This window comes from Mirounga angustirostris, unplaced genomic scaffold (assembly GCF_029215605.1).
Source record: "Mirounga angustirostris isolate CCGP_5_RB_7025 unplaced genomic scaffold, mMirAng1.0.hap1 SCAF_16, whole genome shotgun sequence".
NCBI classification, from domain to species: Eukaryota; Metazoa; Chordata; class Mammalia; order Carnivora; family Phocidae; genus Mirounga; species Mirounga angustirostris.
The window spans coordinates 11,743,620-11,767,992 of NW_026991724.1; the positions used below are offsets into that span (position 1 = coordinate 11,743,620).

Genomic DNA, 24,373 nt, shown 5'->3' on the forward strand with positions numbered 1-24,373 from the left:
TTCTTTCACTGCATCTTCATGACAGTAAGTGCCAACTAGGTTTTGGTTCAGTAGAGCTTTGAGAACAAATTTGTGGAAATGTAACAGGAAAAAAATCCTACAACACAAGTAGTGCCTTCAGTTCCACTGTTGAAAGAAAAAGAAGATGATGTGACATTTTCTGGATAACTACCTTGACCTCTGATTACTTAATAATATTTTAAGAGATGTGAATTTGTTGTTTTGTACATTATATCAAAATAAGCTAGCTAATTGAGGCTTTTTTCCCCTCTAGAATTCCTACATCCCTTTCCCATCACTTTCATTCTATTGATTTTGTTTACTTTAATTGGAAACATACCCTATTAAATAGCTTGAGTTCAAAATTTTAAGCCAGATTGGTTAGGATGCTCTTTGGACATTGAGGTACCAAAAAAAATTTTTTTTAGCATTGTCATAGTTTTTCTTGGTGACTTTGGTTGAAATTGTAGAAATGCAGCTTAAACTAGAGTTGGTGGTTATTCATTTCTTAGTCTTAATATGGTCACCACTGTTACAGTATTGGGTGTCACTCCCAGAAAGTGCCTAAAGTTTAATTTTCAGGTAAGCTTCCACTTTACATTTCCCTTCAAGAGAATGTATGTCCTTCCAGAGAATTAAACATCGAGTTTTTTAAACCCAATTTTAGCTATCTTAATTTTTCTTCTACTGCCTTTCTCTTTCATTAAAAGGCCTGAAAACTGTGACCTTCAAAAGAGAAAGGATTGCAAAAATTAAGTGTCGAGCTTGATCCTTACCACTTCAGCTGTGTTAAATGGAATATAGCCGTTGTTCTCTGTGTTCAGAATAGTTTCTGATCATTAAATCTGATGTTTTTAAAGGAAAGTTTTCATTGTGACAGTAAGGCTAACAGCCCGTGAGGTTATGTACACACAAACATATCTATTCCATTTAAAGCAATATGTCCTCTGGCTTCTGATTAAAAATAGCCAGAAGGACCAACTTACCAGGGAAAGTCAAAGAGGAAGAATTACAGAGAGAGCACAGAACTTAATTGGCTATTTTGTTTTAACTCAGAGGCCATTAGACCACTTTTCAAAATTACAGTGACATATGCTCAGAATAGGTGGAAAATTACAAGTAGACTTGGAATGCTGGCAAATGTTTTTACAAATTCCCCAAGAAGTTTCTCTCCAATGTGCAAATCTTTCTATCTTGCAAATTTTAAGTCTTGTCTTTTAAGATTTTTTTTTAAAGATTTTATTTATTTATTTGACAGAGAGAGAGAGAAAGAGACAGTGAGAGAGGGAACACAAGCACGGGGAGTGGGAGAGGGAGAAGCAGGCTTCCCACGGAGCAGGGAGCCCAATGCGGGACTTGATCCCGGGACCCTGGGACCATGACCTGAGCCTAAAGCAGATGCTTAACGACTAAGCCACCCAGGTGCCCCTAAGATTTTTTTTTAAAGATTTTATTTATTTCAGAGAGACAGAGAGAGCATGAGCAGGGGGAGGGGCAGAGGGAAAAGCAGACTCCCCGCTGAGCAGGGAGCCTGATGACAACATGGAATTCAAACCCAGAACCCTGAGATCAGGACCTGAACCGAAGGCAGACGCTTAACCAACTGAGCCATTCAGGTGCCCCAAGATTTTAAGTTATCTCTGTACCCAGCGTGAGGCTCAAACTCACAACCCCAAGATCAAGTGTCACATGCTCCACTGGCTGAGCCAGCCAAGTGCCCCTACGTCTTTAAATAAGAGTCCCATTTTTCTGTTCAAGGAGCTGTGATTTTTGCAAAGTAGCCCTTCAGTTTAAGAAATTTGGGACATTATATCCTTTGTTACAGAAAATGATTTTAATCATTTCTCTTGAAGTATGCCTTTTATTAGAATTCTCATCTAAAACATTCTTTTGGATAGAATTTTTCAAATTGAACATATGGGCCTGTGGTTGTTAGGCCCCTCCCCCTGAATACTAATTTTTGAACATATTGATCGATTATTTAAATATTTGGTTATTAGAGCCAAGACACAAAAATTAATGCATTTTGAAAGGTGTTTTTGTTTCCATCTGTTTCTTTGCTATACATTGATTATCCACTCTTTTTAAAAACTTCAAATATAAGATCTGTCTTCAAATTATTGAGTATTTCATCCATCCAAGTATGTGAACATTCTCCTGTGAATAAATTTATATAGACCTTTATATACATGGAGCTTTGTAGCTTGAAATGTTTTTTAAGGAGAAACTATTTGACTGATAAACAATATATCTAGTGCCCCTTGGGTTTTTTGTTTTTTAATTTCTCAAATACACAATTATTTGGGGGTGGTCACTCAGATGGAAAAATACTGGCATATGTGTTGAACATTTTATTTTACTATAGTTTTTAAGAATTTTTGCCAACAACCTGCTTTCTTAGGGCCTATGCACTGCCCCCCCCTTCCCAGCTGGACATCCACTTTTCCTATTTTTTTTCCCCCAATTTTTTTTTTTTATGCAGGGGAGAGAGGCAGCTCCCAATCATTAAAGCTTCATTCTTTAATATGGGGGTTTGGGGATGAAGGTATTTTGTGAAGACAAGTCCATATAAAATGTGTAGTGAATATTCCACGAGAAGGATGTCTCTTTGTGCTCTCAACTCATTTTTAAATTTTACAGTAAAACATTACTTCTTAGGAAATGTTTAAACCAGTGAGAGAAAGCTGATGCAAATAATTAAACCACTCCTTATGTTTTTTAAATTTTAAATTGTATATTGGCTTTTGATTTCAGTGTCTGGTGTGAATTAAGTTCTTACTACAACTGCAGTGCATACCAACCTTCCCTACAACACCATTTCCTGGAATGTGAAGCCCTCATGCCATTAGCTATCCACACGCAGCAAGTTTTGTGTATGTGCATTTCTTTTTTGTGCACTCTGTTAGGCTGGTTGTGACTAAAATCAGCTTAACTTTTGTATTAGATTATTTCACTAACTGCTCTAGTCAAAATGATCAAATCTTTGTACAATAGAAAATAATTTAAATTTTTATTTTTCTACTGACATTTCTAATTCTGGTATAAATGTTTATCAATAAAGAATTTCAATTCTATGAACTGGAATGGTTATTTCTTTTTTACAGTGACCAGTGAATTTAATCTTTTGCAATAAAGTCTGACTTAGATTTTTGGATTTTTAAATAACTTAGTACTTAACATATGTTTACCTGTATTTCTTTTACATTCAATTTCTTACTAATTTATGGTAAAATCCTTGTTCAAAGATGTGATTAAACTGTATGCACATGTGAACTTGAGTCCTATTAACTGCACTTTGTGGGCTGTATCTTGCCGTCAAGAAGCGTTTTGTCTGATTCCACACTGGGATGGCTGAGAGCTGATACAGTGTATGAAAAAAAATTATTTCAATAGTAGGTTCACGTGAAGAATGGCTCCGACGTCGGTTTAGCACTCTCAGGGACGTCACAGAAGTCTTTCTCTGCTCTGCCGTTTTCAGCAAATTGTCCAATTTGGGTGTCTTACATCCTAGTCCAAGATAGACGACCCCTACAGTTCCAGGCGTCATAGATAGACATACAATGTCTGGCGGGAGACTGCCCATTCTTTCTCTTTTATTTTTTATTGAGGTATAATATACAGTAAAGTGCACACATCTTAAATGTATAGCTTGATTAATTTTTACATATTCATACATTTATGTGAATACCATTCGCAACAAGGTACAGAGCAATTTCTAGGACCCCAGGAGAACCCTACATGCAGAGTTGGGCCGGAAGCCCCCAAGATTGTATACGTATCCAGGACCCAAGGCAGGAGGAACTTTTCTTCAATTTTCAAAAGGTGATAACTCAAGATTGGACAATGGAAAGAGATTGTGTAAGATGAGGGGCTAAAGGTGCTGAGTATGGTAAAGTGGACCCCATAAACTATTGCTAAGACAACACAGTACTAACGAGCCCAAGAATCTTCTAGGGAGTTGAGGGAATTTGTACTTGGGCCAACCATTGCTTAGTTCCAGCCTATTTCTACTTGGTGGGATTTTGAGCCCAGAATAGCCAGATTTTCCAGTTTTTCAAGGGAAGTTGCAAATCTAGATTATTTGAAATCTATATTTTTAAGCGCAACTAATTTGAATTCACAAAAAATGCTTTTCAGGTCAAATAACACATGCCTTTGAGCGTTGAGTTGGCCTCTTCATTAAGCTATTTGAAACAATGGAAAATAGTCCCTACCCTGGTAAAGTGGTTAGAAACTTTGTGATTTGAACAAATGTATGGAGTGCTAGTGAGCTGTAAAGAGGAGACTGGGAGAAATGAGATGATGCTGGAGGAGAAAGTATGCTAGAGAACCCCAACGCATCCTTTTCCCCAGGTGTGGACCCCAGTGATGGGGCAAAAGTCTATGTCCTGGTTTGTCACTGCAGGTACCACTTACCCTGTCCAAGGGAAAAGGCTGAGCATGTTAAACTTCCAAATATCGGGTCCTAATTTTACATCTATTTTTCTATTCTCCTCCCATAAGGAAGATCTACTGAAATGGATCACAGACCTAAATGCACAAACTAAAACCATAAAACTTCAAAACGGGTTAAATTTTGTGATCTTGAGTTAGGCAAAGCCTTCTTAGATAGAAGCCCAGAAGCACCAGGGAAAAGAGAAAAATAGATAAATTGGACTTCATCAAAATGAGAAAATGTTATGCTTCAAAGGGTGCCATCAAGAGAGTGATGGCACACAAGAGGAGGAAATATTTTCAAGGCCTATGTTTTATGAGACTGGTATTCAGAATATATAAAGAACTCTTACAACTGAACCATAAAAAGACAAATAACCTGATTTTAAAATGGCCAAAGGATCTGGATAGACATTCTCCGAAGAATATACACCATGGCCAATAAAGACAAGAAAAGATGCTTAACATCATTATTGAACAGGGAGGTGCAAATCAAAAATACGACGAAATGCCGCTTCCCACCCACTAGGATGGCTTTAATCAAAGAGACAAGAGCATTGCCAAGGTGTGCAGAAACTGAAACCTTCATATATTGCTGCTGAGGATGTAAAATGACACAGCTGCTTTGGAAAGCAATCTGGCAGTTTTCCTCAAAAGGTAAAGCACAGAATTACTATATGATCAAGAAACTCCGCAGGTATACATCCAAGAGAAATTAACTCTGAAGATGTGCTAAGTGAAAGAAGACAATCCCATAAGACCACATACTGTATAATACCATTTATATGAAAAGTCCAGAATAGGCAAATCTATAGAGACAGAAAGATTAAGCCTAAGGCTGGGGATTGGGGAGAAATGGGTAAGGAGCTCATTTTTGGTGTGATAGTTGCACAAGTCTGTGAATTTACCAGAACTATTGCATTGTGTACTTTAAATGGGTACATTTTATGTAAATTATGTTTCAATTAGGCTGTTTTTAAAAGTTTGCTGGCATAGTGCCACGGTAATGTCCTATTAATCACAAATGTGTGTTCATCTCTTTCTTAATTAAGGTAACTGTAGGACTGGGTCAGTCATACCCAGTCTAGTCCAGAGTATCAGTGAGGAGCAATTTTCAGCTGGAAAAAAACATAAACCTGAAAAAAGAGGATGTCAATTGTTGATGCTTCCTCTGTATTTGTTTCTGATTACTGCCTCCCATAACTGGATTATAACTTAAAACATTTTAATCTGGTAAAATTATAAAGATTGTATGCAGCTATACTTCCATATGGATTCACTTGAAGGATTCGTGCAGATGTCTGAATTCTAGAATGCAGTCGATTCCTGTTGACAGTAGTCATGTCTCTAAAGTCACCGTGCACACTCCATTATCGAACACTGAACCACTATTGGGGGAAATACAGGGTTGGGTTCCTGCGAGTCTCTGCTCACAATACTTTTGTCAACTGATCAATACATAATCTTGTTCTATGTGTGCTTTTGTTCAAAGACACCCTTTTATTTATTTATTTTTTTAAAGATTTTATTTATTTATTTGAGAGAGAGAGACTGAAAGAGCACATGAGAGGGGGGAGGGTCGGGAGGGTCAGAGGGAGAAGCAGGCTCCCTGCCGAGCAGGGAGCCCAACGTGGGACTCGATCCAGGGACTCCAGGATCATGACCTGAGCCGAAGGCAGTCGCCCAACCAACTGAGCCACCCAGGCGCCCCAAAGACACCCTTTTAAATACATCTTTCTTAAAATAGTTATGTGCAGTATTTCTTCATAATAAAACAATATTTCAATTATAGCATTTTTGTGTAATGTCCTTCACAATACTGCGACTGTATTAACTCTTTCCCTCAGTCATATGCACACAGGCAGTACACGTATATAGTACATGTAGTAAACACACAGGATAACATACGATACTCACATAAACACAGAGTACTGTGAACACATACTGTTATACCACACAGTAATGCAAATAGAGTCCTGAAAAAATTAGAGATTTCATGAAAACGTTAACTAGAACCTTACTGTTGATGGAACGGCACGATGTGTGATGGTGCAGCACAGTGTGGGTAAACCTCTTGACCTTGGCTTGCCTCACGAAAACCAAGGAAGGCAGCTATGCTCACCACTATACCACCAACGCTCACGAAAACCAAGGAAGAGGTAGGTGGAATTTATTCTGCAGAAGAGGAAGAGGGCAGCATGTCCACATTTGGCAGTTCAACCTCAGGAGTTTGCCTCTCATGACTTGTTGATGGAGTCGGCAACTTTCCCTCCAAACCGGCCTGAAAAATTGGGTCAGCCTCATCTGCTTGGCTTTTTGCCTCAAATCTTTAAGCATCTTGGAATAAGGGGCAAATGCCGTGGAGGTGAGGCACTTAAATTTGAGGCTGCGATTGAGCATAGGGTCGCACTCTTCCATGTCATTGAAAATTCTTTCCAAGGCAGAATTCCATTCTGATATTTTAGTCACTGTAAGAGGGTCAATTCTTGAAGCTGTAGGCTGGCTTTCATGTTCATCCTCATCATTGCCGACTCCAATGCCTTGTTTTGCCATCTCATCCAGGTCTTTGCTGGTGGGTTCTACTGCCTTTTCTGCCAGAATTTCCTCCATGTCTTCCTCCTTCATGTCATCAAAGCCTTCCCCACTTATTTGCCATGCAATGTGCATTATATTTTTGACACTGTCGTTTATACTTTCTGTAACACCTTCAAAGCCTTCAAAATCTTGCACACAGTCTGGCCAAACATTTTTCCAACAGCTATTGATAGTAGCTTGTTTGATGCTGTCCCAGGCTGTCCCAACATAATCAATAACGTTGCTCAGAGTGACTGACTTCCAATAGTCCAACATGGTAGTCTCCGTGTTGGACTTGAGAGCCTCAAAAGCCTTGCTATAAAGCTCCCGGGTATAGTGTGCCTTGAAAGCTTTTATTATCCCCTGATCCAGGGGTTGGATGAGAGATGTAGTGTTTGGGGGCATGAAAAGAACTTCCACGCTGGGGTGGGCATTTTTGAGTTCTTCACAGCAATGGACTGGGGCATTATCCAAAATTAATAAAACCTTGAAGGCAAGGTTTCTGCCCTGGAGATAGCATTCAACTTCCGGTATGAAGCAGTTATGGAACCAATCAGATGTCATCCACGCTTTTTTGCTCCACCTCCAATGCACTGGCATATGGTTCACGCTTTTGCCTGTCAGTGCTGGTGGATTCTGGGCTCTGTATACTATTAGGGGTTTGCACTTGAAGTCGCCCTTGGCATTGGTACACAAGAGCAAGGTTGCATAGTCTTGGAAAGATTTAAAGCCAGGGGCTTTGCAGGCCATTTGCGTTATATAGGTTCTTTTGCCAACGTCCTTGTAAAATAAGCCAGTCTCATCAGCATTGAAAACCTGCTCTTCCACATATCCTTTCTCCCGTATAACACTCAGCAAGTATTTTTTAAACTCGTCTGCAGCCTCCTGATGTGCACAACTTGCCTCACCTGCGAGTTTAACACTGTTCACACCATACCGCTTTTTGAAACGTGCAAGCCAGCCAGCGCTGGCGGAGAAAGGTTTAACATTTTTCTGGCCCTGGGTAACGTGACCATAAATTTCTTTGGCTTTCAGCCTCACGACAATGCTGTCCACCACGCCTTTTTTATCGGTTGTCATCTCATGAATCCATAAATTTAGCCGCTTTTCCATCTTTTCCATTGCTTCCTCGCGCACTATAGACGTTACTTGAGCACTTTCCAGAGCAGCCTCACGTACAGATCGACGAATTTCCTCTTCCTTTTTCTTGATGTACCGGATTGTTGATTCATTAACATTGAACTCACGGCCAACAGCACTACAACTCACGCCTGAACGAAGTTTATCTAACACACGTATTTTCTCCATAAGGCACATCACGGCCTTCTTGCGCTTAGGAGCACTAGGCAGGACTTCACCACTACGCTTGGGGGTCATTTTAAACAGCGAAATCACCACCAAAAAGCACAAAAATGCAAAAAACGTGCCCCTGAATAGACTGCGAAAAGGACAATTATTTACAGCATGACAGACGAAGCAGGAAAGCTCATTGTGTCTGCGTTGTTCAACCTCAGCACGTATACCGCACCGTTGGTTGCCTCAAGAGTTTCACCCTCTGCGCATGTCCGCGAATAACCCCAGAAAGCACCGCGAATATTGATTTTTGGGGTTATAGTAAGTTTAAACAAGTAAGCGAATTCGAAAATACCAACCTGTGAATAACGAAGGTCAACTGTATCGCCATACACATGTAATTCTGTTTAAGCACATTTATTAAATCAGAGCGACCGGACGGTGCTGAAGACTACAAGTTCCAGCATGCACCGCTCCAGCGGCGGAGTCCATGCGCTGTCGACCACTACAGTACCGCCAGGCGCGAGGCATTGGCCCGGAAATGTCGCGTTTGGACTACGCAGAACTCTCTGCGCATGCGCACACGTTGCGGGGTGGGGGCCCCGCCCCAGCCGTCCCCGCCGCCCCCACCCCCGCTGCAGCTCTATGGTCTCTCCCTAGAGCTTTACCGTTTGGGGCAGCTGCTGAGGTCCTGTGGCTCCGCCCGCTCCGCGCGGCAGCGACATGGAGGAATTCGACTCTGAAGACTTCTCCACCTCGGAGGAGGACGAAGACTACGTGCCGTCGGGTGAGCGATTCGGCCGGAGACGAGAGGAGCCTTGCTCCGCCCCGCGCTTCACGTGAGGCGCGCTCGGCCCGGCGTGCGTGGCCCGGGAGCCCCGGTGGCCCCGGCGGCGCGGGTCTCGAGCGGCCCCGCCGTGCAAGCCCCGGTTCCTCGCCCGCCTGCTCCGTCCGCGCGGTAGCCCCGGGCCGAGACGTGTGCGCGGGGGAATCTCGCGCAGCCGACGCCCGCGGCCTGCCTCGGGCCGCCGCCCCCTCTCGGAGCGCGGGAACCCGCACGTGAACACCGCCCGCCTCTGGGGATGCTGTCGGTGTCGGTCGGTAGCCGGGCCGACTGCACCGGCGCTCGGGTCTTCTGAAAGGCAGTGTGAGCGTTGGACGTTATCGTTAGACCTTCCGTCCCGAGGGACTTGCTCGCTAGCACTACGTCCAAGATGAATCTATCCACCGTATGCCCTCGCATGGTTATTAGAAAGTTCATCGGATGATGCATTTTGTCGCTTTGCGACGTATACCTAGTCCTCTTTTTTCAGGTGTCTCTGTCTTTGGTATAGGTTTCTCAAACTAAAGGGGGCCAAAATAAATCTTGTCACTCAAACCTACCCCTTCCGCAATCGTGCGCCTTCCCCAGGCTGTCCATCTCACTTAAAGTATCCATACAGTCGCTCAGGGGAAAAACAAAACAAAAACCCTAGGAATCATTCATTTTTATTTTCTCTCTTTTGGTTCAAGCAGTTGGTAAGTTCTGTTGTGTCCACGTGAGAAGTCGGTTTCTGACCGCTTCCTTGTCCATCTCCCTGTTACTGAACTGCCGTTTTTCTTCACTAGGATTATCCATAGCTTCCCAGCTGGTTTCCCTGATTCCGTTTCCATTGTTGGCCACCAACGTTGGTTTTATGGTAATGGCCAGAGTGGTTATTTGAAAACTAGTTTTCATTTTAATCAAAGTTGTGCATACCCATACTTAAACATAGTCAGGGGCGCCTGGGTGGCTCAGTCCGTTAAGGGTGGGACTCTTGATTTTGGCTCAGGTCGTGATCTCAGGGTGGTGAGATTGAGCCAAGGTTGGGCGCCATGCTAGGGGTGGAGCCTGCTTAAGATTCTCTCCGACCCTCCCTCCATCTCTAAAATGAGTAAATAAATCTTAAAAAAAAAAAAAAAAAGGTCAATTATTTCTAAAAGCCTTGTTTTGAAAACTAACAGGTCCCATCACCCTGCATCCCTGTTCATTCCTCCTCAGGAGAAACTGCTTTCCACTTTTTAATTTGGTATTTTCATTTTATGTTGACTTAACCCATGCTCGGTAGGTGTTATTTTAATACCTTCTTAGGTCATCCCGATCATTCCCAACACACATCCTTCCACCCTCAGGCCCTCCCCAGCTCCCCAGCCTGCCATTGTTACCATGTCCAGTTTTGGTTAGATCAGTATTCCAAGTTTACTTTTTTGTAATGCACACATTCAGGTCTGAACCATGTGGCATATACTGTGATTCCTTTCCTACACAACTTGTTCTGTGTGGAATTAATAATTGCCATTTGTCGTTGCTTAGTTGTCTATGTCCTTACTATTAATTTGACTCTAAACTCTCAGAATTGTGTAAATCATCTCCCAAGGCAATCAGATTCATTAAAGAGTCGTTTACTTTCATGTTGAAGTCCAATCTTTGCCTTCTGACCTCCAGTTTGCCTTGGTTTTATCACTTTTAAACCTAGGATCTTTTGTCACCATCACCACTCTGGGTGTTCCACTTATCTCCCTTTTCTGTTGGATTCCGTTTCTTGGGTCCTGTGTTACCTTTTTTTCTTGGCGTGTTCCACCAAAATGAGAATAAATTCTCAACTACTCAAGGACAGATGATGTATAATAGACATTCAAGGTGTCAAAACAGTATTTCTAAAGATAACTGTGTGACCCCAGGCCATAATTGATACTTTGTCTGGTATAGAATTCTGTGTTTTGTAATAATAATTTTAGGCTTTATAATGATATGGTAATGGTAATGATAGCTTTCCATCAGAATGTTAAGGGTGTTGTTTTATTACTTGCTAGCTTCCAGTGTTTCTATTAAGAAGTCTGTTTTGCTGATTTCTGTTTATTTATATATCGGTTTATCTTTGGAAACTGATAGAATCTTCTCTTTATTCCTGATTTTTCCGATATTTCACAATGATATACCGTGGTATGAGTCTGTTCTCATCCATTGTGCTAGGTTTCTGGAACTTTTGGAGAGAGGTAATTTCCTTTTTTCATTTTCTGTTATTTTTCTGGAAACCTCATTATTCAGATGTTGAATCTTACGTTAGATCTTCTGGACTGGCCCTCTAATTTTATCATTCTATTTTCTAACTCTTGACTTTTTTCCACTCCATGGAAAATTCTCAGTATCTTCAACTCTTGTATTTTTTTCCTCCTTTGATATTTTTAAGTTTGAATAACTTTTTTCTCCCTTAGTCATTTTTTATAGCAACATGTTCTCATTTCATAGTGAAGTAGCTTATTGCTCTGTGGATATTAATACTAATTTAAATTTTTCAGTGTTTAACTTACATACAGTAAAATTTATTCTTTTCAGTGTACTGTTCTGTCAGTTTTGATAAATGCTTAGAGTTGAGTGATCATCACCAAAATTAACAGTTCCAAGGCCACCCCCCCCAAATAAAACATAGACCATGATGTCTGAATAGAAACAGTTTTATTTCTTCTTTTCCAGTAGGTATGTCTTTTGTTTCTATTGCTTGCTTCACTGCTCTTGGTAAGACTTCCAGTATGACGTTGAAGGAGTGGTGAGAGTGGACATCCTTGCCTGGTTCCCAACTTTAAGAGGAAATGATCAGTATTTCACTATTTAGTATGTTAGCTATGGGTTACAGATGCCTTTTGTGTGTGCATGTTTTAAGTCCTTTACATTGACTAATACATTACTAGCTCACTCACTACTGAGTATGTGCTATTCTCTTCATTTTGCAGACAAAGAAATTGAGGCACAGAGAATTAAAGCAAGTTGCTCAAAATCATTCAGCTATAGAGTAGCTGAGCTGGGATTTGAACCCTGGCAGTCTGGGTATACTGCTCCTCACCGATGCATTTTATCAGCTTAAAGACGTTCCCTCTACTCTTGATTTGCTGAGAGGCAAATTTTGTCAAATGCTTTTCCTCCATCTGTTGATAGGATTTTGTATGATTTTTCTTCCTGTTAATACGGTGAATTACAGGGCGCCTGGGTGGCTCATTCGTTAAGCGTCTGCCTTCGGCTCAGGTCATGATCCCAGGGTCCTGGGATCGAGCCCCGCGTCGGGCTCCCTGCTCAGCAGGAAGCCTGCTTCTCCCTCTCCTACTCCCCCTGCTTGTGTTCCCTCTCTCGCTGTCTCTCTCTGTCAAATAAATAGATAAAATCTTAAAAAAAAAATACAGTGAATTACAGTGATTGCTTTTTAAATTTTGAACAGCCTTTTATTTTTGGGATAAAACTCATTTGGTCATGCTGTATTATTCTTTTTATACATTGCTGGGGCACCTGGGTGGCTTAGTCGATTAAGTGTCCAACTCTTGATTTCGGCTCAGGTCATGATCTCAGGGTCGTGAGATCCAGCCCCACATTGGGTTCCACGCTCAGCATGGAGTCTGCTTGAGATTCTTTCTGCCTCCCCCTTCTCCCTCCCCCTCTGCTCCTCCTACTGCTTACCTGCTCTCCCCCTCCAAAATAAATAATAAAGTCTTTGTTTACATTGCTGAATTTTGTTTCCTAGTATTTTGTTGAGAATTTTTGCATCTGTATATGAGGGATGTTGGTCTGTAGTTGTCTTGTAATTTCCTTGTTTTGTTTTAGTATCAGATACTGCTAGCCTCATGACATGAGGAAACATTTCTCCAAGGTGATTTTTGTTCACCCTGTATTTTGGTTTTGTTAGATACTTCCTCAGATTTTCAGTGGTTCTTAGTTGTTTGGCTCATGTTTAAGCATGGAGGACTAAAAAGGTGATTGGAAGCTCTGAGTCTTTGGACAAGATATGTTCATTTTGTTCTTTGTTATTATCTACAGGGACGTTATTTTGCTTTTTTTTTTTGTCAAAGTAACTGCATGGAATTTGATCATTTTGTGCATGTGTATAATTTAAAATTTGCTTATCTCTTATCAATGGAACTGATCATTTTTTACATATGTGAGATCCAGAGCCATATTTTTCTCCTTGTCTGAACTGTTTGCAACATTTGCCCATTTTAATGGTGAAAAATAACCTTATATTACTACAAAAGTAGTGTGTGAGCTTTGTAGAAAATTAGAAAATTCAGACAGTTAAGCATCAAAAAATAGAATCATTGCATTATCAGTATTAATCCTTTAGTGAATCCTTTAGTGAACTCTTTTTCTACACCCAGGTATAGATACTTGTATTTTAACCTCAACCTGAAATCATACTTTTTCTGTTACTTTGTGACCTGCTCTTTTCAGTGAACAATCTCTCTGTTCATTTCAGTAAACTTTGGACTCATCTTATATACAGACCTTATTCAGATTTTCCCACTTGACCCAGAATAGACTATATAGCTTGTTTATCCAAATCACGGTTAGGTTCAGGACTACCCATATCATCTAGTTGTCCCATCCTTTAAATTTGTTTTAATCTAGCATGCTCTGTAATGACATTGATTTGCCTAAGAGATCAAGCAGGTATGTCCTGCAGAATGTCTCACCTTCTGGATTTGTCTGATCGCTCCCTCCCTGTATTTTAGGTTGTTCCTTTGTCCTTTGAATTTTCTGTAATTCTGAAATTACTGGAATTCTGAAGTTCTGAAATTTCTGGAAGTTAGATCTAAATGCTCGATGGGTTCAGATGAAATATTTTTAGCTAGAATACCTTATAGATGACTGTGTGTTTCATAATGCATAACATCGAAAGACATGCAACCCCAGGTTCGTTCCCATAGTTGCGACTACCGGATTCAGGGGATTAGAGTCTGATCCCTCTATTGTGTAATTTCTTCCCTTGGAACTGAAGTATTCTGTGTAATACTTAATGGTTAAAACTTCATTTTTTGAAAACATTACTTGATAATCCTTGCCTAAATTACTATCATTACAGTGTGAAAAGTGGTATTTTTCTAATTCTGTGGTGTTTCTACATTTATTAGTTGATGTTCTTCTGTAAAGTATTGCTTTCCCTCATCAATTGGGAAAGGATAAGTGTTTAATTCATTTTCTTTAATTATTAACTTTCAAAGTAGGGAATAATTTTAATAGTAGCTTTAAGAAGTATAAATTATTATTTTTTTAAAGATTTTAAAATTATTTATTTATTTGAGAGAGAGAGAACAGGCAGGGGGAGGGGCAGAGGGAAAGGGAGCAGCAGGTTCCCCGCTGAGCAGGGAGCCAGACACGAGGCTCAGTCCCAGAACCCAGGGATCATGACCTGAGCCGGAGGCAGATGCTTAACCGACTGAGCCACCCAGGCACCCCAGTGCAAATTACTTTTTGTCTTTTTAAAAAAATATCACAAAGAGCTTATAGATTTTTATTGTTTCAATGTGTTTTAGTCAACTAACAGTTACTCCTTTTAATGCTCAAGTTACCAGTTTTGGCCACTAGGAGTTCTTTCAAGCTGGATCTTACATCGTTTTAATGTGACCCTGTATTCTTAAATAACTTCCTTGCTTTCTGACACAGCAGGATGTCCCAGTTTCACCTTGTGCTTTCCTTCCTTCAAACCTGAAATTGGCTGGGAGCCCTTTTCATGATGAATCATATCGAGGTACATAGTCCGGACTCTGAAGAGATGCTCATTGCCACCAAAGTGACATTGTTTCTTTGCCATTTCAGTGAACAGAACTAGAAAATGTTTATCTTAAAAAGAGAGTTCATATTGATACTTTCTTTTTTTTTTTTAAAGATTTGATTTTTTAAGTAATCTTTACACCCAGCACGGGGCTTGAATTTACAACCCTGAGATCAAAAGTTGCATGCTCTACCTACTGAGCCAGCCAGGCACCCCTCATATTGATATTTTTAGTTCAGTTTTAACATTTGAATTTTCATCTAATTTCTTTGATTTTATAATCATGTGTCATTTCTCTTACTCTGAAGATCTGGATCCCTGACATGATTAACATAGTACTTACTTGCTTTAACCTGTTATATAAAGGAAATAGTTTCAAAATATCAGCATTGGGCACCTGGGTGGCTCAGTCGGTTAAGTCTGCCTTTGGCTCAGGTCATGATCTCAGGGTCCTAGGATCGAGTTCCACATCCGGCTCCCTACTCAGTGGGGACCCTGCTTCTCCCTGTCCTTCTGCTCCCCCCATGTTCTCTTTCTCTCTCTCAAATAAATAAATAAAATTAAAAGGAAAAAACAAAACAAAATACGAACATTACTACACAGAATAGAGTTGTTGTTTTTTGTTTATTTTTTGTCTTTGCAATGGGTCTTGCTAAGGGTGTATAGTCAAAATACTGTTTCTGAAGTCCTTGGAATAAATCCTTTCTTTGTCAGTTTTGTTATTGTTTGGGTTCACAGTTATTTTTTCAAACAAGTATTTGTTTATTCAAACTGTTCTTAATTTAAGGGCTTTTCAAAATTCTTAGGAAAGATGAACAGAGAATTCTTGCTTCTACCCCTGACTATCCCACTCTGTTCTACCCTGACCCTTATAAGGCACCTATTTCATTAGTATTTTGCTTATCCTTCCAGTGTTGCTTTTTGCAAATATAAACAAATACAATGCAGCTATATGCCTACTTAGCTTGTAGGTTTGTGCTTTTTAAAAGTTTTTTTGCTGCCGTGATTTTACTGGGGTTTCAGGGGAAGCAAAATGACATTTGTGCCTTCAGACTGCCATCTTAGCCTGGAACTCAGTCCTTTGTTCAGGAAACACTTTCATTTATCACTTGGTTTGTGGTATTCAGCCTTGAATGTGTATTCTGTGTATTTTCACATGACTGGCTCCTTCTCATCAACTTTGTTCTTTTTTTAAATCTCTGCCATCATATTTGTAGTTTTCAAGAGTTTTTAAAATTATTTAAAGTTTTTTGAAAAATGTTTAAGTCACTATTTAATGAATGCCATACTTTCTCTTATCTCTTTAGAGGATATTAATTATAAAGGGTTTTGTTGGGTTTTTTTAAATTCTATTTCCCCTGAATTCCTTTCTTGTTTTTCTGTCTTGCCTTTCATATTGGAGGCTTTCCTCAAGTGTTTGGTGGCCTCTTGGTTCATTGTGAGTGAAATATTTAGAAGCTGGTTGGATGTACAGGAATATTCAAAACAGAACTATTTGTAATAGCCCCAAACTGGAAACAACCTAAATGTTCATCAGCAGAATGGATAAATACAGTGTGGTACAGTCGTGCAATGAAACACTATTTTGGAATGAGAGTGAATAAACTAGAGCTACAATGAGCAGTATGGGTGACCAACAAAGAATGTTGAGTGAAAAAAGCCAGACACTTCAGAGTGTATTTTGTAGACTTCTGTTTGTTTAAGGGTCAAAAAGAGACAAACCTAATCTCTGATACTCGGAGTCAGGATAGCTCTTGGATAGGGTGGTGGCTGATGCCTGGAACGGGGCATGAGGGGCCTTCTGGGATGCTGGTTCATGTTCTGGTTCTTGAGCTGGGCCTGGTTATACAAATGTGTTCACTTTGTGTAATTTCATTGAGCTGTATGTTGTGTGTTCTTCAGTGTGTGTATTATACTTCAAATAAAAGTCTACATGAAGTAAAAAAGAAAGAACCTAGTTGAATCTCTATGTGGACAGGATTTATTGACTGGTGCCCACAGAGTGTAGTTATCCTGGGCGTCTGGGTAACGCCCTCTTGTTGGGGACCCCTGAATGTTAGTATCTGAAGATGGGAACTAGGCATATTTGTTCTTTCTGCTGTGTCTAACTGGAAGTCTTTATATATCTTTTTTCTCAAGGTCTCTTTTGATTACTTTTGAAAGATATCCAAGATACAGTGGGAACAGTAATTTTTTCTTTGAACAGTATAGTAGTAGAATTCGAATTTCTCTTCATTCATTCATTCAGCACATCCTTAACAAACAAGATCCATGTCCTCATGGTATGTAGAGCATAGCAGAAATTGCAAACATTAAATATAAGTAGGTACATTTATAGAGGGAAATATGGACTGTCATGGAAGCCTAGAATAGGGTAGCTTAGCCTAGTCTTCAGAGATGGGGAAACCTCCCTAAGGAAATGATATTTTAGTTAGACGAAGAACAGAGGAAAGTACTAGACTTTATTTTTATTGAAAATGTCTTATCTTGATGTGAAAACCTTTATTCCTGTATGTCTGACCACTCTATTATGTGATTTCAGGTGGAGAGTATAGTGAAGATGATGTAAATGAATTAGTGAAGGAAGATGAAGTGGATGGTGAAGAGCAGACACAGAAAACCAAAGGGAAAAAAAGAAAGGCTCAGAGCATTCCGGCCAGGTGATGCTGCCCTCGAGGCCCTTAGAAGTCAGGGGCTATTGTCACAGTATCCAGATGGCTGGGATTGGTCTCATGAGTTCTTCCTACCAGGGTTTCTTACCTTTGTCTATTCAAGGGAAACATTTGGTGACATTTTAGGATTCAATTCTCAGTCTTGGGCAAGCTTTAAAAGTTTTTGAGCTTTAATTAAAAAAAAAAAATTAATAGGTATCATGTACACTTGGTAAAAATTAAAAACCCATTTACTGCAAAAATGTGTACCTTCGATATCCCTTGTTGCTTTGCCTCAGAAGAACTATGTTGCCAGAGATGGTTCGTGTGTGTATGTAGGTGTATATTTCCTACTCTTTAAAAAAACAAAAAACTCCCTCCAAAACAGAGTGGCATCCTCTGCTTATAGGTTCTCATTTTCTCTCACTTCCTGGAGATGTGTACCATGGCAGTACATACAGCTCTACCTCACTCTTTCCAGTGACTGCGTGATGTTACGTTATAGGGCGACGTCTTGCATTGTTTACACATTCCCTTATTGAGGGACATTGAGATTATACCTGTCTTTACTACAACAAACAAAACTGCAGTGAATACTCTTTGTTATGGCGTTGTATACAGGTACAAGTGTATGTGTAAATCAGATTTATAGAAGTAGAATTGTTTGATACAGAGTTACTGCAGTAAAAAAAATTTTCATAAATGTTAGCAAATTACTTTCCATAGACCTGGTACTGAATTACACTACCCTCCTCCCCCATTATGAAAATTCTGACAGGTTAACTAGCTCGGATAAGAAACGCTTCCATGAAAGTCTTTTACCTATTTTTGATTGGTGTTTCTGTTTTTTGGGCATTGAAGCAAAAAAGCAGGTTATAGTTTATAAAAAGGGAAAAAAGAATTTTAGGTATTAGATGATTCACTTGAAGTCAAGATAGACGAAGAAACAATTTACTCTTTTAGGTCTTGGGCCCAGCTCTTTTGTCCTTGAGTTTTTCTGTATTCCAACTTTCAAATTTTCAGGAAGTGGGGAAAAAACATGGGTTCCCTCCCTCCCCCCCGCCCCCCCCCCCCGAGAACTCTGGGAAGAAACAGTGCAAATAAATTTGAGGCTCTCCTTAATAGAACATGTTCTCCAATTATAGTGTTTATTCTTGGAACACACTTTCTGGGCAGATTGATTCAGCGAGGTGGTTTTTGGGTGTTTTCTTGGTGAAAATAGCTGGTCCTGACTTAGAGGTAGAACACTATATTTTGATTCTAAGTGTTTGGGGGGAAATTGCTAGCTGTAAGAGCTCCATTCTTGTTTTCTTCGACAAAATCTCAGCTTACCTCCCCTGCTTCCCCCTTGGGTGGGTGTTAATCAGTAGTCCCCAGATTTTAGTTTTCTCAGGTTTGCAACATTATGTTTGGAATTGAGGAAGGGGTAGCTGAAGTCATTTTACGTTATCTGTGTCGTCTCTCCTTTTTCTTGTGACTCTTGGTGATTAGGAAGAAAAAACAAGGTGGCCTCTCATTAGAAGAAGAAGAGGAAGAGGATGCCAACGAGGAATCCGAGGGAAGTAGCAGTGAGGAGGAAGATGAAGCTGCAGAGCAGGAGAAAGGCATGGGGTCAGAGGATGCAAGGAAGAAGAAGGAGGATGAGTTATGGGCCAGCTTCCTCAATGATGTGGGACCAAAACCAAAAATGCCCCCAAGTACACATGTTAACGTAAGTTGATCACCGAATGAGATGTAGGCTTCCCCGGAAATAGCCTAAGTTCCCCAGATAGACGTTTTTATTTCCAAAACGAGATTTGATGCTTACAGCAGAAATCAAACTAGATGCCTTTTGATAATAACTCAAGTGAAAAGCAAAGCATTCCCTATGGTAGGAAAAGTAAGCCTTTCTAATCAAATAAATTCTGATAGGTCTTGAATTGTTTAGAGATGAAACATTGAAGAATAGCCGTAAATAGAATGTTGGGATGGTTCTCTTAGGTTTCATCCTCATGTGAAACTGATTGCATTTCTTACCTATTTAATAGAGAGGAGAGAAGACTGAAGAGACAAGTTCAAGTAAATTGTTGGTCAGAGCAGAAGAGCTTGAGAAACCAAAAGAAGCTGAAAAAGTTAAAATCACTAGGGTGTTTGATTTTGCTGGTGAAGAAGTCAGGTAAGGTGACCTTCACAAACTTCAAAACTAGTTCTTTTAAAAATGAGCATCTTTCTAAATGGTGTGGGCCATCTGTCCTCATTCCATCCTATCATCATAATATTTTGGAAGAGTTCTCTTTTTTACTCCAGGAAAACGGTGGCCCCATGAATTATCAGGGAGCATAGGAGGAAAGATCCTTTCATGTACAGTGATGTAGTTGTGGGTATCATGAAGTGTTTGGCTGAGTAGAAATCAGAAAATATAAGAGTTAAGTATTTGGTTCCGCTTGTTGTCATGCTTTGTGACTTTGGCTGAGTCATTTCTCCCTTTATTACTTTTCTTACCTGTGAAGTCTGAGCCCCACGGAGGCCCCTAAAATCAGGTAAAAATTGAAAGTACTAGGAGAGAAATTTGGTTCCTGTATTATTTCCTGACGTTGGTATTATTTTTTCAGTTGATTCATAGGTTTGTTATCACTTTAAAAAAACAGTAAAGACTTAATAACCTCCTGGCTGTTCTAGGTAAGAGCCACATGCCTAGAATTTCCTCTTCTCCATTTATTTAAATTTCATTACTTGAAAACAGCAGATCTATAAATTGGAGCTAACTGGGAACAGATAAGGTGCCAATCAATCAATAATTTTATAGGGAGTCACATTTTCCTTGGCAGTAATTTTTTCTAAAAGATGTTATTTATTTAAGTACATTTGTGTTGGTTTTCTTTGTTTTTTAATAACACTTTTTTTTTTAAATAACACTCATCATAAACCCATCTCACAGAGATATTTTCGTGAGGATGGAAATAAAGATTTTAAAGCTGTTTCAGTAAGTTCAAGATTTTTACTTTTACTTTTATGCAAAATGAAGCCAGTGATACCATAGTTTCAAAGTTCATCTTCAGTGCTTCATCAGTAACCAGTTCCAACAGTTTATCCTGTCAAGTTGTAATTAAGTTAGATTTCAGTGGAAACAAGGAATTCTGCATGCATGAATTCCCTCTGTGTGGATATTCTTTTGATATGAAATGGAATTCAAAACATTCCCTGAAACATGTTGATCTGTAGAGACTCTGTTCCTCCAGGCTTCTAGCTTTCATTTTTACCCTGGTAATTTATTTGCTACTGAAAAACATGTTGAATCATTTCCTTCCATGGAAGTACTCTAAGATTATTAAAAATACCAAAGATCAGAAAAATAAGCCAAGTTTTACTGTCTAATTAAGACCTTTAAAATTGGAGACCCAACTGTTTTTTTCTTTTTTTTTTTAAGATTTTGTTATTTATTTGACACAGAGAGAGAGACAGTGAGAGAGGGGACACAAGCAGGGGGAGTGGGAGAGGGAGAAGCAGGCTTCCTGCCAAGCAGGGAGCCCGATGCGGGGCTCGATCCCAAGATCCTGGGATCATGACCTGAGCCGAAGGCAGACGCTTAACCGACTGAGCCACCCAGGCGCCCCATGGTTTTTTTCTTTTAAAGACACTGAGTTTATTCCAAAGCTCACCATTCTTTTTTTTTTTTTCTTTTAAAGACTTTATTTATTTATCTGACAGAGAGAGACACAGCGAGAGAGGGAACACAAGCAGGGGGAGTGGGAGAGGGAGAAGCAGACTTTCCTGCAGAGCAGGGAGCCTGATGTAGGGCTCGATCCCGGGATCCTGGGATCATGAGCTGAGCCGAAGGCAGACGCTTAACGACTGAGCCACCCAGGCGCCCCTAAAGCTCATCGTTCTTAACAGCATTTTTCCCTTGCATAACCATGGTACCTCAGCATGCAATGTAACACGTGCACATTTATGGTCAGCTTTCAGCTTATCACATATAAAGATAGTCATTGAAAAATGTAATGCATTAGTCTTACATAATTTATAGTTTTTACTACTATACTAAGAACAGTGGGGTTGTTTGTTTTGTGGCAAGATTTTTCTCGGTAAGGAAGCAGTGTGTTAATTTTATGTTCTAGCACCAGCTCCTTAATCTAATCTGTTTTCCTGTCTTGCATGTGTGCTGTTAGACTATACTCTTGAATACACTTAAGCTGCAAATCACATTTCATTTGTTGACAATGTAATTCTGGATTTCTTTACAGATCAGTGTCAGTTATGTTTGTCAGCCAGAAACTGATAAAAGAATCCTTCGTATAACCGTCATGTTTAAATCACACATATATCATGATAATTTTTATGTTGGTAATAACCTGGCATTCTTCACATTGCATTGAGAAAACATTTTGTTAATTTGATTATCGTTCTCACTCTCATAAGCTAGATTCTGAGGACGTCAAGCTGCGGCATCACTGGAATGTTGCACTTGAATCACCTTCTTTGTCACAGATACACCAAGCTCTCCAAGCAGACATCTTTGATACACTCTTCTCCTAATATCTTGACAGTAGTTTATTTTTTTTAGTTAGCAACCAAAAGTGCTTCTTGCTCAGAAGACTAATGTTAATGTATGGAATTTTGTGTCTCTTTCTATTGGCTTTTTATTTTTATTTATTTTTTATTTTTTCAAGATTTTATTTTCTTTATTTGAGAGAGAGAGAGAGAGATAGCAAGCACCAGGGGGAGGGGCAGGGGGAGAGAGAAAAGCAGACTCCCCGCTGAGCAGGGAGCCCGGTGCGGGGCTCGATCCCAGGACCCTGGGATCGTGACCGAGCTGAAGGCAGATGCTTAACGACTGAGCCACCCAGGTGCCCCTCTATTGGCTTTTTAGATCACTACTGTTTTCTTCAAAGAATTCTTTTGATTTTGAATTTCTTTATGTTTTGTATGTAAATGCCACTGAAGTTTTGATGAATTCGTTGCTTCATTAGCCAAAACATTTGCAAAGAACTCACTAACTCACTATGGTTTTAGCACTGCATGATCAACAACCAAACTCTGTGTGAGGGCTCATGTAGTAAAAGCAGTTTGACCTCAGTTGGTCTTTGTTTCTTTGGATTCACTTCCATTATCATCATGTGGTTTGCTGCTACTGCTGCATTCAGAAAAAGATGTTTTCTTTACAGATATATACAGTGAGCTCTTTTTTTTTATTTTTTTAAAGATTTTATTTATTTATTTTTGAGAGAGAGAGAGGACAAGCATGAGTAGGGCAGGGGGAGGGGCAGAGGGAGAGGGAAAAGCAGACTCCCCACTGAGCAGGGAGCCTGATGCAGGGCTCAGTCCCAGGACCCTAAGATCATGACCTAAGCTGAAGGCAGACGCGTAACGCCTGAGCCACCCAGGCTCCCCCGTGAGCTCGTTTTGTCATCAGTAAATTAGGATTAAGAAAATAATACCAATTTTACTTTCCTAATTTTAAACTATAAATTTTAAAAGTCACACTTGGTTAACAGTTAATATGAATTTAAAAGGTCAAACTTGGGGGCGCCTGCGTGGCTCAGTCGGTTGGGCGGCTGCCTTCGGCTCAGGTCATGATCCCAGAGTCCTGGGAACGAGTCCCGCATCAGGCTCCTTGCTCAGCGGAGAGCCTGCTTCTCCCTCTGCCTGCCTGCCACTCCCCCTGCTTATGCTCTCTCTCTCTCTCACTCTGTGTCAAATAAATAAATTAAAAAAAAAAAAAAGTCACACTTGGTTAACAATTAAAATGATTGTTAAAAATAATTTATAGGGCGCCTGGGTGGCTCAGTTGGTTAAGCAACTGCCTTCGGCTCAGGTCATGATCCTGGAGTCCCGGGATCATTGCCCGCATCGGGCTCCCTGCTCGGTGGGGAGCCTGCTTCTGCCTCTGACCCTCCCCCCTCTCATGTGCTCTCTCTCTCTCGTTCTCTCTGTCTCAAATTAAAAAAAAAAAAAAAAATAATAATAATAATTTATAAAAATAAATGCTTACATTTTATCACATTTTTGGGTTTTGATAAAATAACGCTAAAGTATCATATGCATTATGTCTCACCTTGCATGACTAATGCACTCATGTCACATGTGACTAGCTTGCAAGTGTGACAGTACCCAAATTGGTCTATTCTGGTTAATACAGTGAGTCCACCTATCATGTCTTGACTATCGTGACATTGTCAAATGGCTAAACAAATTTCTAAATACTTACTTAACTTTTGTGTATCACCCATCTTGTTTTGGACCAATAACAGGTAGTTTTGTAGCCTGTATTTTAAAAAGCTCTAGATATGATTCTACTCAAATATTTTAAGTTATTCCAGCAATATTCTTTATATAGCTGTATTTCTTGTTCAATCCAACATCAAGTGCAAGATTACACTCTGCATTTAGTCTTTTTAGTCTTTTCTTGTTAAGTTCCTTTTTTAAAGCCTTTCATTTAAAGTATTTCATGACACTGACATACACCGTTAACCCTTGAACAACACCGGTTTGAATTGCACAGGTCCACTTATACATAGATTTTTTTTCCGATACAGTACAATACCATAAATGTATTTTCCTTATAATTTTCTTCTTTTTTTAAAAGATTTTACTTATTTATTTGAGAGAAAGAGAATGAGAGAGAGAATGAGAGGGGGGAGGGCCAGAGGGAGAAGCAGACTCCTTGCTGAGCAGGGTGACCAATGCGGGACTTGATCCCAGGACTCCGGATCATGACCTGAGCCCAAGGCAGTCACTTAACCAACTGAGCCACTCAGGTGCCCTCTTATAACTTCCTTAATGACATTTTCTTTTATATAGCTTACGTTATTATAAGAATATAGCATGTAGGGGCACCTGAGTGGCTCAGTCATTAAGCGTCTGCCTTCGGCTCAGGTCATGATCCCA

The 24,373-nt window shown here is 39.9% G+C and overlaps 1 protein-coding gene across 6 annotated transcripts in view; it reads left to right on the top strand.

Moving 5' to 3' along the window:
* Positions 1-8,949: 8,949 nt before the first annotated feature.
* Positions 8,950-24,373, top strand: part of CFDP1 (craniofacial development protein 1) — a 119,217-nt gene continuing 103,793 nt past the window's right edge. For all 6 annotated transcript variants that reach the window (XR_006793492.3, XM_045890721.3, XM_045890722.3 and 3 more), the window contains exons 1-4: positions 8,950-9,088; positions 17,398-17,515; positions 18,998-19,217; positions 19,534-19,661. Coding sequence is in view for 5 of the 6 variants with exons in the window: in XM_045890721.3 (XP_045746677.1) it covers positions 9,025-9,088; positions 17,398-17,515; positions 18,998-19,217; positions 19,534-19,661 (530 nt within the window). In the remaining variant the exon portion in view is untranslated. The remainder of the gene's footprint in view (positions 9,089-17,397; positions 17,516-18,997; positions 19,218-19,533; positions 19,662-24,373) is intronic.